Here is a 13856-nt window from a genome sequence, read left to right as displayed (position 1 = left end):
TAGCTCTAGCTTTGAGCAGACAAATATCAGCAAGGTCACATGACTCAACCTAGCTGGATATTTTAGACATACAAAAAGTTATAAAGAATAAGAATAGGAAGAGCTATGCAATTGCAACTCTGCTAATGAAATAAAAACTTTGAAAGTGTTATCTACATGTATTCCCCATCCTGATCCCCCCTCCATGGCTGATTCAAGTCAATGTATGACAAAACCCACTACAATATTGTAAAGTAATTAGCCTCCAACTAATAAAAATAAATGAAAAAAAAAGTGTTACCTAAGTCCCCTGCGTCCCCCTCATCCCTCTCACGAACACATCACTTTGCTCAAGAAATAACCAGTCTCCTGAACTGACAGCTTATAATTTTCATGCACATCCTCCCCTCCTAGGTACCTCATCCCTAGATGGTACTTTGCAGGCTGTAGTTGGTTTTATACTTGTTATGTTGTTAAACTTGAAATGTTAACATATGTAGCCTTAGTTCATGTATTTTAACTACTGTGTGAGATTCCATTGTAGCATTATGCGGCCACTTATCTATCCAGTCTACTTTGGAAGAATATTTACATTGTTTCTAGGTTCTTAAGGTGATTTTTTTAATGGGTCAATGAAATGACTACCTTCTTTCATTGATTTTTGTTTATGCATGTTAAGTTTCAAGCTTGAATAATAAAATTCAACAGCTTTGATTCTATAATTGTAAAACCTTGCTTTATAGATCATTTTTACATCTCTAAAATCTATAGGTCCGTGCTAAGTCACTTCAGTCATGTCCGACTCTGTGGGACCCTATGGACTATGACCCGCCAGGCTCCTCTGTCCATATGATTCTCCAGGCAAGAGTACTGGAGTGGGTTGTCATGACCTCCTCCAAGGATCTTCCCGACCCAGGGGTGGAACCCGTGTCTCTTATGTCACCTCTCTACAGCCACTCGAAACATCATAAGGGCTAATTGACTCTACATTTGCTTCCATCACACAGGACAGAGCTAATTAAGTAAGTCACAAACACTCAAAGATGAAATTACAGATATGCACAGCATATTTGTCACCATTCATAAATATTGCAATGCCTTCCTCTCTGAGATAGACATTCTTCAGCCTTAGACATAATGCATAGAAATTTGTGATTAAATTAGCATTATTTATCATTATTAACATTAAACAATCCAAATTTGTAACAATAATCAAATAATCTTAAGAAACCCAGAATACAATCCTAATTGGAGATGGAATTTAGACTCTCTAAATAGCTGGCTTCCACTGGGCAAGTTTCATGTGGTCAGTTTTCCACTGTGGAATTGTAAAACAGAATCCACTTGAAGACATTATCCTTCAATATGCACATAAGGATGAACAGCACTTTTCTTTAAAATTATCGTTTTTTCATGGGAGTGCTGTCAGATAGACTTCCTGACACATAATCTGTGATGATTCTAAAAGGAATTATGGATGGGCAATCGTGAATGACCAATACCACAAAAGGTGTAGTGATTATACCATTAGCTGATCTCGTGAGAAGATTCTGGAATGCCTGTATCAGAATTCAGAGCCCTTAATAACCTGTTTTAAGGTTCTTTTCTTAGAAATATAACACCCTCGTGGATTTAGCAGCTTATGGACTCACTTTTATGCGTAACATCATACTATCCTGCAACAGAAGGAGACAAAATTGTAAAGACTCAACCATTAAGCCTTTAAAACTTACACGATACTCCAAAGTGTAACTGATTTGACTGACTCCATTTTTTTTAAAAATTACATTTATTTGGCTGCCCTGGGACTTAGTAGCAGCAGGCGGGGTCTTCTATCTTCATCGCTCCATGAGGGATCTTTAGCTGGGGTATGTGGAATCTGGTTCCCTGACCAGGGTTGGAACCCAGATCTCCTGCATTGAGAGAGCGGAGTCTTAGCCAGTGGACCACCAGGGAAACCCCGTCACCAAGTCCATTTTTAACAAACACTAAATTCCTTCACTCTGATTGGATCCATTGTGTTCAATCTGTTAAAGTCACATGTGTTCCAAGATCCTTAGAAAAGGCATTCATGTCTATTCTGTGTTGATTGTTATCTCTTAGGTTTTTTGGCCATCACAAATAATGTTGCTTTGTATATCATAATGCACATGTTTAAGACTTTTCCTGGGTTATGTAGTTAGGAGTGGAAATACTGGGTATGTGCCGCTCCCATTTCAATAGTTATTGCTCAAATGTTAACCTTAGGTGATGAAAGTATTCTAAGTGGTCTCTGGCCAAGTAGGAGAGTTCTTGTTTTTCTACATCCTTTGTTGTTATTGTTCAGTTGCTCAGTCACATCCGACTGTTTGAGACCCCGAAGAGTCTCAAAGACTGCAGAGACTGCAGCACGCCAGGCTTCCCTGTCCTCCACTGTCTCCCAGAGTTTGCTCGAACACAAGTCCATTGAGTCAGTGATGCCATCCAGCCATCTCGTCCTCTGTCATCCCCTTCTCCTCCTGTCTTTAGTCTTTCCCAGCATCATGGTCTACATCCTTCCCAGTAACTTTCAAAATTTCTACTACTTTTCTGATGCAGATAGCTTCGGCTAGGTATCGGTCTACCTTTAACTCCTCTGAAACACTTGCAAAGCATGCTTTGTCACCAAGAGACATTGGATCTCAGGATCAGAAACTTCCATAAGCAGAAGAATATAAACAACATTTTACTTCCCACCTGCTCGCCACTATTCTTAGGCAAGTGACACGAATTTCCGACTGAGATAAGAATGTGGAATTTCCTTTTATGACAAATAATACAGAGAAAATAAAAGAGGGGAATAATAACACATGTTGCATGTGATAATTGTAAGACAAAAATTTTACAGGGGGAGTTGGCTGACTGTAGACAGAGGTAATGGTATGCTCGTGACTAATCACGAGGGAACACTCTGAGACCAGCGGCTTCTGCAGCAAGCTAACACCTACCTGAAAACAGTAGCGTTACAGAAATGAAAGAAGTTCCAGGGATGGTATAATCTGACCTATGTTTCACATGTGATGAAACAGTGGGCCAGAGAGAGGAAATAAATTGCCTGTGGTGGCACAGTGAGTCAGGGACCAGGTGGAAGCTGGCATTCAGGTTTTCCTGACTAAGCATGTGACGCGGTACTAGACTGGGTTGGCAGGAAAGAGGAAGGTAGCCTTGGAAAGGGCTAGGAAAAGCTGCTCTACTTCCTGGTTCTGTGCCCCCAGTGGTTGCAGTTTAATCAGCCATTACCCCCACCTTGGGGTGTTAGATGGAGTCTCATGGCCTGCTCTTGATCCCCATCTCGGGGTGTTTGATGGAGACTCATGGCCTGCTTCTCCTCTCCATCTTGGACTCGTGGGGATGGATTCTCAGGCCCGGTGCTCTCTCTCAGGTGTCTCAGAGGTGAGGTACTTACGAACATGGTTTCCTTATTCCCCACAGCAACTGACCCACCTGCCATCTTCTCCACAACCATGGCTGATGATTACACACCAACTCTTCCTTCTGTTAAAATTCTCTTTTGCCCCCCACCCCCAGCCTTCTTTTCTAACTAATAAGTTTGAAGTTCTCAGACCTCCTCTTTTTCTCTCAGGGATAACTGATGGGCATTACCATCTTGTCCAAAGAATTGATGCTTTCGAACTGTGGTGTTAGAGAAGACGCTTGAGAACCCCTTGGACTGTGAGGAAATCAAACCAGTCAGTCCTAATGGAAATCAACCCTGAATATTCATTGGAAACATTGATGCTGAAGCTGAAGCTCTGATACTTTGGTCACCTGATGCAAAGAGCTGACCCACTGGAAAAGACCCTGATGCTGGGGAAGATTGAGGGCAGGAGGAGAAGAGGGCAGCAGAGGATAAGATGGTTACATAGCATCACCAACTCAATGGACATGAATTTGAGCAAACTCAAATCAATTTGAGCAAAAAATAGTGGAGGACAGGGGAGCCTGGCATGCTGTAATCTATGGGGTCATGACTAGCAACTGAATAGCAATAACCACCACCTTGTCCAAGAAACACTGTGGTCTTCCAACTGCTGGGAAGAGAAATTTCAGAAAGAAAGCGGAAGTGGGGGTCAAAGTTTCCTCTTTCTCCCTAACTACAGTAAAGCAGACACTGCTCTGCATCACAAAGTTAGTTCTGATGAAGTTGAAAACTTTTGTACAGGTATCTCGTCATTCTCTTGTCATGGGGAAGACCTGTGTAAAGCTGTAAAACTTTGTTTTGTGGTTGTAGAATTATTTTTATAAGTATAGGGTTGGTCAAAAAGTTCGTTCGAGTTTTTCTGTTATACTTTATGGAAAGACCTGAACCGACTTTTTGGCCAACTCAATATTAAATTTTTGGGCTTCCCTGCTGGCTCAGACAGTAAAGAATCTGCAATGCAGGAGATCCAGGTTCCATCCCTGGGTCAGGAAGATCCCCTGGAGAAGGAAATGGCAACCCACTCCAGTATCCTTGCCTGGAGAACTCCATGAACAGGGGAGCCTGGTGGGCTATAGTCCTTGAGGTTGAAAAGAATCGGACACAACTGAGCACTAACACTTCACTTCACTTCAGTATTCAATTTGTACAAAGAAGTACAAAATACCCAGCCTGCAAAAATTATTGATTTGCCCTGTGAATTATGCTTGAAGGCCTAAAAAGTATGCAATTTTGATCATCTTAATTGATAATTAGTTGCCCAGAGGGTATTTACCTCTACATCTCTGTTTGCTGCAAAGTATACTTTGTTAGGTAAGAAGAGCTTTAGAGTTTCTATCTTCTACCTCTCGGCCTTTATACATAACATTTATAATGTCATAGTCTTGTTGGACTGCTTATTCAAGCCCAGGGTTGAGTCTATCTCTTTTAAAATTCTGTAGTAATTCAAATTGCTGTTTAGCTTATGCCTTTTTGCGATATGTTTTAGTGGTTCTTCGAGGGCTATTTTTTAAGAGACACTTTGGATTTTTTTTTTAATTTTATTTATTTAATTTTGGCTGAGCTGAATTTTCATTGCTGCACAGGCTTTTCTCCAGTTGTGGTGCTCGGGTCTCTCATTGCGGTGGCCTCTCCTGTTGCAGAGCATGGACTCTAGAGCCTGAGGGCTCAGTAGCTGTGGCTCCCAGACTCTAGGGCACAAGCTAATAGTTGTGGCACATGGGCTTAGAGGCTCTTCAGCATGTGGGATCCTCCCGGGTCAGGGATCGAACCTGTGACTCCTGCATTGGCAGGTGGATTCTTTACCACTGAGCCACCAGGGAAGCCCCTCAAAGGCTTTTAATATATATTTTCCACTCTCTTAACCAACACAAAGGAAACATTATACCACTTAATATAAAGTACAGATTGCCACCATATGGGTCCAATAATCATGCTTTATGCTACACCATCCTTTATGTTGTATCCATCATATGTATTATATCTACATGTATTTAAAAATCACAAGATAATACCATACCTTTTGCTTTAAGCAGTTATGTTTTTAAATAAATTAAGAGAAACAAACAAACAATCTTTCAGGACTTCCCTGGCGGTCCAGTGGCTAAGACTCTGTACTCCCAATGCAGGGGACCCAGGATTCAATCCCTGGTCAGGGAACCATGTGTTGCAACTAAAAGATCCTGTGTGCCACAAATAAGATCTAGCACAGCCAAATAAATAAATTTTTAAAAAATAAATTAAAAAACGTTTATACTTACCTAAAGATTATTATTTCTGACACTCTTTAGTTCTTCCCACCTGGTATGTAACTGAGTTTCTAACTGGTATCATTTTCCTTCCATCTAAAGAACTTACATAAAGATTATTATTTCTGACACTCTTCAGTTCTTCCCAACTGGTATCTAACTGAGTTTCTAACTGGTATCATTTTCCTTCCATCTAAAGAACTTATTTTAGCATTTCTTAAAATGCAGGACTACTGCAACACCCTTTTTTCGTTTTTTAAGTCTAAAAATATCTATTTTTCCCACATACTTAAGGGATAGTTTCACTGTATTTAGAAATCTGGGTTGACCATTTTTTTCTTTTCAGTTCTTCCAATATACTGTTCCACTGTCTTCTGGTGTCCATAATGTCTATTGAGAAGTCAGTGATGATTCATGTGCCTCCTGTAATGTGTTCTTGTTTTGTTTTTTTATCTTTTGGCTGTGCTGTGTGGCATGTGGGATCTTAGATCCCTGATCAGGGATTAAACCTGCACCCCCTGCATTGGCAGTATAGAGTCTTAACCGCTGGGCCACCAGGGAAGTCCCTGTAATGTGTTCTTTTGATCTGGCTCCTTTCACAGATTTCTCCTTATCTTCAGTTTTCAGTTGTTTGACTATGATGTGCCTACGTGTGGATTTCCTTGTATTTGTCTTGCTGAGCTTCATGGTTTTCATGCTGTTTATTTTTCACCAAAGTGAGAAATGTGGGGCTTTATTTCTTCAAACTTTTTTCTACCCCATTCTCTCACTTCTTCTGTCATTCTAAGTATGTATAGGTTGGACCTTTTGACACTGTCCCACAGATCCTTGAAGCTCTTTTCTTTTTCAATCTTTTTCTCTCTGTTCTTCAGATCAAATAATCTCTATTGTGACAGTTTAAGGTTTCTTCTGTTATCCCCTTTTTGCCATTAATCCAATCCAAAGACTTTTAAATTTTCATACATTGTAATTTTCACTTTGATCATTTCCATTTGGTAATTTTCAGTAGTTTCTGTTTTTCTGCCGAAAGTTTCTGTTTTTTTATTTTCATGAGCATGTTTTCCTTGGCACCCTTTATGTCTATTTCATTCATGGTTAGAGTCATTGCTTTAACAAATCCTTGTCTTAGGACTTCCCTCGCAGCCCAGTGGTTTAAGATACCGCCTTTCAATGCATGGGGTACAAATTCAATCCCTGGTCAGGGAGCAATGCCTCAGGGCCCAAAAAACCACATGCCTTGGGGCCCAAAAAACCAAAACATAAAACAGAAGCAATATTGTACCAAAGTCAGTAAAGACTTGAAAAATAGAAAGATTTTTAAAAGTAAAAATAAAAAGATTTTTTAAAAATCCTTGTCTGCTAATTTCAACATCTGGGTCATCTGGGGGTCAATTTCCATTGATTGTCCTTTTCTCCTGAGAATGGGTCCCTTTTTCCTATCCCTTTATAGTCAGGTAATTTTGGATATGTACAGCCCATCACAATATGTGGTAAATGAAGGAAAGTTACACAGCTCAAAATAGCCTGGAGTTAAAACTCCCCTCTGGGTCCTCCCCACCATTCTATGCAAAACAAAGAACTCTCTCACCTGAAGAAGAAAAATGGACATTAAGGTTGATTACACCCAGTCCCAGCCAGTCCCACCCTTTGGCTGATCTCCAGAATTCCTTGCCCCAGCCGTTTAAGAGATAACTACTCCGAACAACCTTGGAGAAGAACAGGCCCCCTTAAGACAGTAGATTTCCACGTATATGCCTGTATATACTTGCTCTTTTCCCGGGTTAGGGCAGCAGCTCACTAATCTGACTGCTGCCCCTTCTTGCCTCATTAAAGGTGATCTGTTCCTGTAAAGTGCTGCTCTCGTTCTTTTCCTGAACCTCGCCTTCTCTAACTGCGTACCCTACAGTAAACACTCTGGATTGCGTTATAATCTGAACAGGGTTAATTTTGTTGTTGCTGCTGTTTCAGCAGGCTCCTATCTCTCCCGCCCTCAACACAACCCCCATGGTAGGTTACAACTCAAGTTTCAGCCCAGTTCCTTTAGCCTTAGTTGAGCTGTTTGGAGTCACCCGTGAATGCATGAATGAACAAGAACTTGAATGAGCCGTGAATGCAGGGTTCAGAGGTCAACCACACATTTGGACAGTTTATACCCAGAATTTGGAGCAGCTTCTCTCTATCTCTCTCCTTCTTGGAATGTCTACTCCCACTTTCTAGCAACTATTGTTATCTCAAATTTTGTCCTCTGGTTATTCGGGGCAGTAAAACTTTTTTTTTTCCAAACAGAATTTTACTTGCCCGCAGAGCACAAACTGAGACCTCCTTGAGCTAAACTCATGAGCTGGGAATTCACCACTGATATTCTTGTCTTCCACATATTAACTCCTGTCCGGGGTCTGCCTGCTCTGAATGCTCCCCGGGGCCTTCAGGTAGTTGTTTTTTATACTTTCCTCTGCCTCCCACCATCAGAGTTTATAGTTGTCATTGTGCTAGTGTTGGTCAGATAGGAACTCTTACCCATACTGGAAGTGGAAATCCCTATTTGTCTCATTGAAATGAACAATGCAAATGGTCCCATCTGAGAGATGGTAAAATGAGACCAGGAAAGGAAACAAAGTCACAGTGTGTTTCTAGAAGAGCAATCAGCTATGATATAAGAAAGCGTGGGTTGAGGTTTTTCAGGGTAGAATCCTACAATAGACTGGCTTGTATGCAAAGCTTGCTTTCCTTGTTATTAATTGGGGATAATATTAGAATATAGTCAATTTTCATGAAGTGCTCATTAGGATCAGCACTAAGCCCCTTATACATACTATCTCTTTTAATCCTCAAGAAAACTTGATGAGATTGAATTACTTTTACCGGGAGATTTTTCAGAGGAAGGGACTGAGGTTTAATGAGGCTGAGCCCAAGGTGACACAACTGTTTACATGATTAATCAATAATCATAATGGTTCATATTTATCAAATTCAAATTTATTGAATTATTATCAAGTTGTGGACGATGTGCTAGGTACTCTCTAGGCGTTATCTCACTTATTCCCCCCTACAACTCTAAGATGTAAATACTATTATTATCACTCCATGTTTTTTGTAACAGGGAAGAGTCAATTTTGACTTTTCCATGCAAGATCTCTTTAGCTGCTTTTGTTATCATAATGACACATAATGGCCTGCCTCAGAGAATCCTGTCCCTCTGCCTGTTAAACTAAAATGCCTTTGTTCAGAACCCTGTCCACCTGTAGATGGCAGGAAGGAAAAAATTAACACATCTTCCTGCCTGAGGCTTGCCCTTCTGGGAGATACTTATAAGATTAAATGGCCTCTTTACTTTGTTTCCTCACCTCCCTGCCATCTCTGATACATAAAACTCCCTGGCATCCAGACCGGGACAAGATGGTTATTTTGAGTCGTTAGTCTGCCATCTTCTCCATCAGGCTTTCGGAATAAAGCCTTATTTATTCCTTGCCTCAATACCTCGCCTCTTGGATTCGCTGGCCTGTCCTGCCATGAGCAGAGTGAGCTTGGACTTGGTATCATTTTCAGATGGAGAAATGGAGGCAAGGAGAGGCTAAGTAACTTGCAAATACCAAGTAATTGGGGATTTGAACCCAGCAGACTGGCTCCAAACCCAACTGCTTAATTGCTATGCCCCAGTGCCTTCTTGTTATGATGCAACATCCGAGAAAGCCTATCACCTTATAGGTCCTCAAAGAGGCAAGCCTTGTTCCTCTTAGTAAATACTGGATTGGGTCTAAAGGAATCCACAAAGCCGTGAGCTTCTTTGGCATACACACACACATGGTATGCGCATAGCTATGGGTTTAAATCAAGACCAGAACCCACTTCCATCAATTCATCAGGCAACCCCAGCCTAACGTGCAAATGAGGAAATCCTCCTTAGCAGGAATAAGCTGCAGAGGTTCCCCCATCCTGATTTTCACTTCACGTTTTGGATGCTACAGGCTGGGTGAGCAGAGATACCAGGCGCTGGCCCAGGGGAGCTGCCCTGCATCTGAGCGCTACCATGAATCACTTCCAGACCATCCTGACTCAGGTCCGGATGTTGCTCTCTAGCCATCGGCCGAGCCAAGTGCAGGCGCTTCTGGATAACCTGCTGGCAGAAGAGCTCCTCTCCAGGGAGTACCACTATGCCCTGCTCCATGAGTCTGATGGTGAGGCTCTGGCCAGGAAGATCTCCTTGACCCTGCTGGAGAAAGGAGACCCAGACTTGGCCCTCTTGGGGTGGATCTGGAGCGGGCTGCAGGCCCCCACAGCCGAGAGGGACCCCAGCTACAAGGACCCTGGTGGTAAGTTGCCATCCATCCCTTTTTTCTCATGAAGCCATGCCTGGCTGTCAGCAGCTCCGGGCTTTTCCTTCTAATCTCTGAAAGGGAGGTCCTCATGTTTGTCTCTGTCCCAAGCTGAGAAGGCAGAGTGGACAGGAATCAGGGTCTCTGGTTGAGCTGACAGGAGCAGCTAGTGCTTAGAGAGCTCAGGCTGGGATGCCGAGAGCATGGGCAGAACAGCGTGCTTCCCACTCTGCTTAAAAGTAAACCGTCCTGGAGGCACGCAGCCAAATGCCCACTGGGTGCGCTCTCTGAGCTGCCTGGGTACCTTAGGCACGCGCAAGGCACTGGTGAAGGGCACAGATGGACAAAGCAGCCACTGCCTGCAAGTGGGCAAGACGGATGCCGGCACAATCAGTGTATCTCAAAGCTGAAGACATAGGTTGCCACAGAGAGGAAGGGCTGAAGAGCTGGAGAGCAGAGATCACTGTGTGTGCACATGTGCATGTGAGCATGTGTGTAAGCACTGGTGCAGGTTTGTGTGGGCGTGTGTGCGTGCATGTGCGTGCACGTGCCTGTGTGTGCGTCCGGGTCATGGAGAGAGAGGGAAGCTGAAAGACAGGGAGGGAGAGAAAGGGAAGGAGGGACAGGAGAGAAAGAGAGGGAAGTAGACAGAAGGATGGAGGAAGGGAGGAAGGATGGGAGGAAAGAAGAGAGAGATGGAGGAAGAAAGAGAAAGAGGGGAGAGAGAGAGAGACAGAAGAGCAACCAGGTTGGAGGGAGAGAGTGTCTTGTTTTTAAAGGGTACTGCTAACTCCTGATGCATCTTAAAGCGGGAAAAAAGCCTATGCCATACCATTTCCACTCGCATCCTTAGCTCCTCAAACATTTTTGATCTTCCTTCCCACTTGCAAGAAGCTTCTCACTTTGTTGCAAACAAAAGTCTTCTTAATTTTTAGTTTTGGACTTGCCACGCAGCTCGCGGGATCTTAGTTCCCCCAACCTGGTGTGTTAAACCCAGGCCGCCCCCCAACCCTGACCGGGCTGTGAAAGCGTGGAGTCCTAACCACTGGACCACCAGGGAATTCCCACTAAACATTCTTCCTAGAGACACTTACTTTTCAGCCTCCTTTACATAAACCTGTGCTTTCCCAATTTTATGAGCTGGTGTCATACATTTTCGTCCTTGGTCCTTTTAAGGCTTTGGAGTAACTTGAAACTTGATATAATCACAATTCACATTTACTGAGTATTTAGTTGCTTGCCAGGCACACCTAAGCCAGCGGGTTTTCTCACATCCACCCTAACCCTTTAATGATCTACAGCCTTATATTACACAGGGAGAAAAGACAGAGATTGCCCAGAGGTGACCAACTCCGGTCCCCAAGCAGGAAGTGTTGAGGCTGGATTTGAAAGCAGACACACTTTTGGCTCAGTCTGGTCTTAAGGGCTATACAGCCTCTTGAGGATTTTGCCATGGGCTCCAGGGCAGTGTAGGCATTTCTCCAACTCTTCTGCCAAGATACATATTTACAAGGGGTGGGCTGTCTTCCTGGGCGAATTTTCACCCAGATCATCTCTGTCTGTTCCTCGGACACATAATTTACTCTCCCCCTCCTAAAAGACCCCAGGGGGGCTGGGACATCTCTGTCACCTGAATAACCTCCCTGATTTCTTAATGGGAGTGCAAGCCACCTATGGGGTCATTTTTAAAACTTTTTTATTTTATATTGGAGTATAGTTGCTTTATAATATTGTGTTAGCTTCAGGCATACAGCAAAGTGACTTGGGGATACATATACATGTAAGGGGATGACAGAGGATGAGATGGCTGGATGGCATCACCAACTTGATGGACATAGGTCTGGGTAGACTCTGGGAGTTGGTGATGGACAGGGAGGCCTGGCGTGCGGCGATTCATGGGGTTGCAAAGAGTCGGACACAACTGAGCAACTGAACTGAACTGAACTGAACTGAACTCTTTCTTCAGATTTCTTTCCCACTTAAGTTGTTGCATAATATTGGGCAGAGTTCCCTGTGGCATACAGTAGGTCCTTGTAGGTTGTTCTTGTTGTTGCTAAGTCACGTCTGACTCTTTGCATCCCCTTGAACTGCAGCACACCAGGCTCCTCTGTCCTCCACTATCTCCTGGAATCTGTGCAAATCCTTGTCCATTGAGTCAGTGATGCTATCTAACAGTTATCTCATCCTCTGCCGCCCTCTTCTTTTACTTCAATCTTTCCCAGCATCAGGGTCTTTTCCAAAGAGTCGGCTCTTTGCATCAGGGTGCCAAAGTATTGGAGCTTCTGCTTCAGCAGCGTCCTTTCAAGGAATATCCAGGGTTGATTTCCTTGTCCGTTATCTATTTTAAATACAGCAGCGTGTACATTTCACTTCTAAAGATGCTACCAAAAAACTACTAGAGCTCATCAATGAATTTGGCAAAGTTGCAGGTTACAGAATTAACACACAGAAACCTGTTGCATTTCTCTACAATGAAAGATCAGAAAGAGAAATGAAAGGAACAGTCCTATTTACCATCACATGAAAATGAATAAAATACCCGGGAATAAACCTATGAAGGAGGCAAAAGACCTGTACTCTGAAAACTGTAAGATGCAGATGAAAGAAACTGAACAGAACACACATAGGCTATGCAGTCTTGATGTAGGTGCAGATGCCAACTTCTGTGGATGTCAAGGCCTTCCTCTCTCCTTGACACACCCCCTGCAAACGGCAGCTTCCTCCACTCCGCTGGCTGCCCACACCTCTGCCCCTCCCTCTCGCTGGTTCCTGTTATTAAACTCCGTTTCCTCCCAGGGGGTGTAATATATTTATTTCTGATGCCGTGTGACTCTAGAAAGGGAACTGAGCTCCGTGCGGTCTTCAGGAGGCTGGGAGACAAGGAAGGATAAATTGCTTCCTTACCGTTTTTGCTCCCCGCCATCCTGTTCCAGGCCAGCTCTTCCCAGGCCTGTGAGACTCCAGCTGTAAGGACTACGGGCAGGGATGCAGCTAGGGGGCACGGGAAGGGAGCAGTCTTCCGACGGGGACAAGGAGAACAGGGGGAGGAGAAGTGTATGGTTTGTATAAATAAAGGGCACTGACTTTGAGTTTCAACGGGGCTTCAGAAAAGGAAATCAGAGTGTGAAGTTTTTGTAACTCTCTCTACAACCCTATCGTGATCTTCACCCTCTGCTGCCCCATACTGGCTTCTCGTGTCACTCAGAGGAAAGCTAAACCCGGTCGATTCCCATGAAGCCCTTCAAGATCTGGCTTCATCCCTGCTTTGGTCCCACCCTATACTCCTGCCGTCTTATCTTCTCCAGCCATGCTGGTATCCTTGGGGTCCCTGGGACAGGCCAGGCACACTCCCTGCCACAGGACCTCTGCACATGCTGTTGCTTCCATCTGAACACTCTTTTCTCCAGATATCCTCTGGGCCAACCTCCTTGAATCCTTTAGCTCTTTGCTCAAATGTCACCTTCTCAGGGAGGCCTACCCTGATCATCCTATTTAAATTTGCAACTCCCCCTCCACACTCTGAGCACCACTCCCCACACTGACGTGTTTACCTTCGATACACTTTACTTTTGTTTTACGTTTGTTGTTTGATTATTTATTTAGTCAAGCTGCACGGGCTCGTGGGATTTTAGTTCTCCGACCAGGGACTGAACCCGGGCCCTTGGCAATGTGAGCACAGAGTCCTAACCACTGGACCCCCAGGGAGGTTCCTTTGTTTGCTGCCTATTGTCTGACTCTCTCACTGGAAAATAAGCACCCTGTGGGGAGGGATCTATGCTTTTATCACAGATGTATCCCAAACACTTAATACAATGCCTGGATAGGTGTGCAATATGTGTCTGTTGAATATTAGACTACTGGATGGTAGGTAGATGGATG

General features: G+C 43.6%; 1 protein-coding gene across 3 annotated transcripts in view; it reads left to right on the top strand.

The window, feature by feature from the left end:
* The first annotated feature begins 9510 nt into the window (after positions 1 to 9510).
* CIITA (class II major histocompatibility complex transactivator) overlaps positions 9511 to 13856 on the top strand; it is a 56427-nt gene continuing 52081 nt past the window's right edge. The window contains exon 1 of one of the 3 annotated variants that reach the window (XM_043456212.1): positions 9511 to 9974. In XM_043456212.1, the coding sequence (XP_043312147.1) occupies positions 9692 to 9974 (283 nt within the window). In that variant the 5' untranslated portion in view covers positions 9511 to 9691. The remainder of the gene's footprint in view (positions 9975 to 13856) is intronic. The other 2 variants (XM_043456211.1, XM_043456210.1) reach the window with 2 other exon arrangements.

This window comes from Cervus canadensis, chromosome 32 (genome assembly GCF_019320065.1).
Source record: "Cervus canadensis isolate Bull #8, Minnesota chromosome 32, ASM1932006v1, whole genome shotgun sequence".
Lineage (NCBI taxonomy): Eukaryota > Metazoa > Chordata > Mammalia > Artiodactyla > Cervidae > Cervus > Cervus canadensis.
Note: the sequence above shows the minus strand (reverse complement) of the source record. Positions and strands in the feature narration are given on the sequence as shown.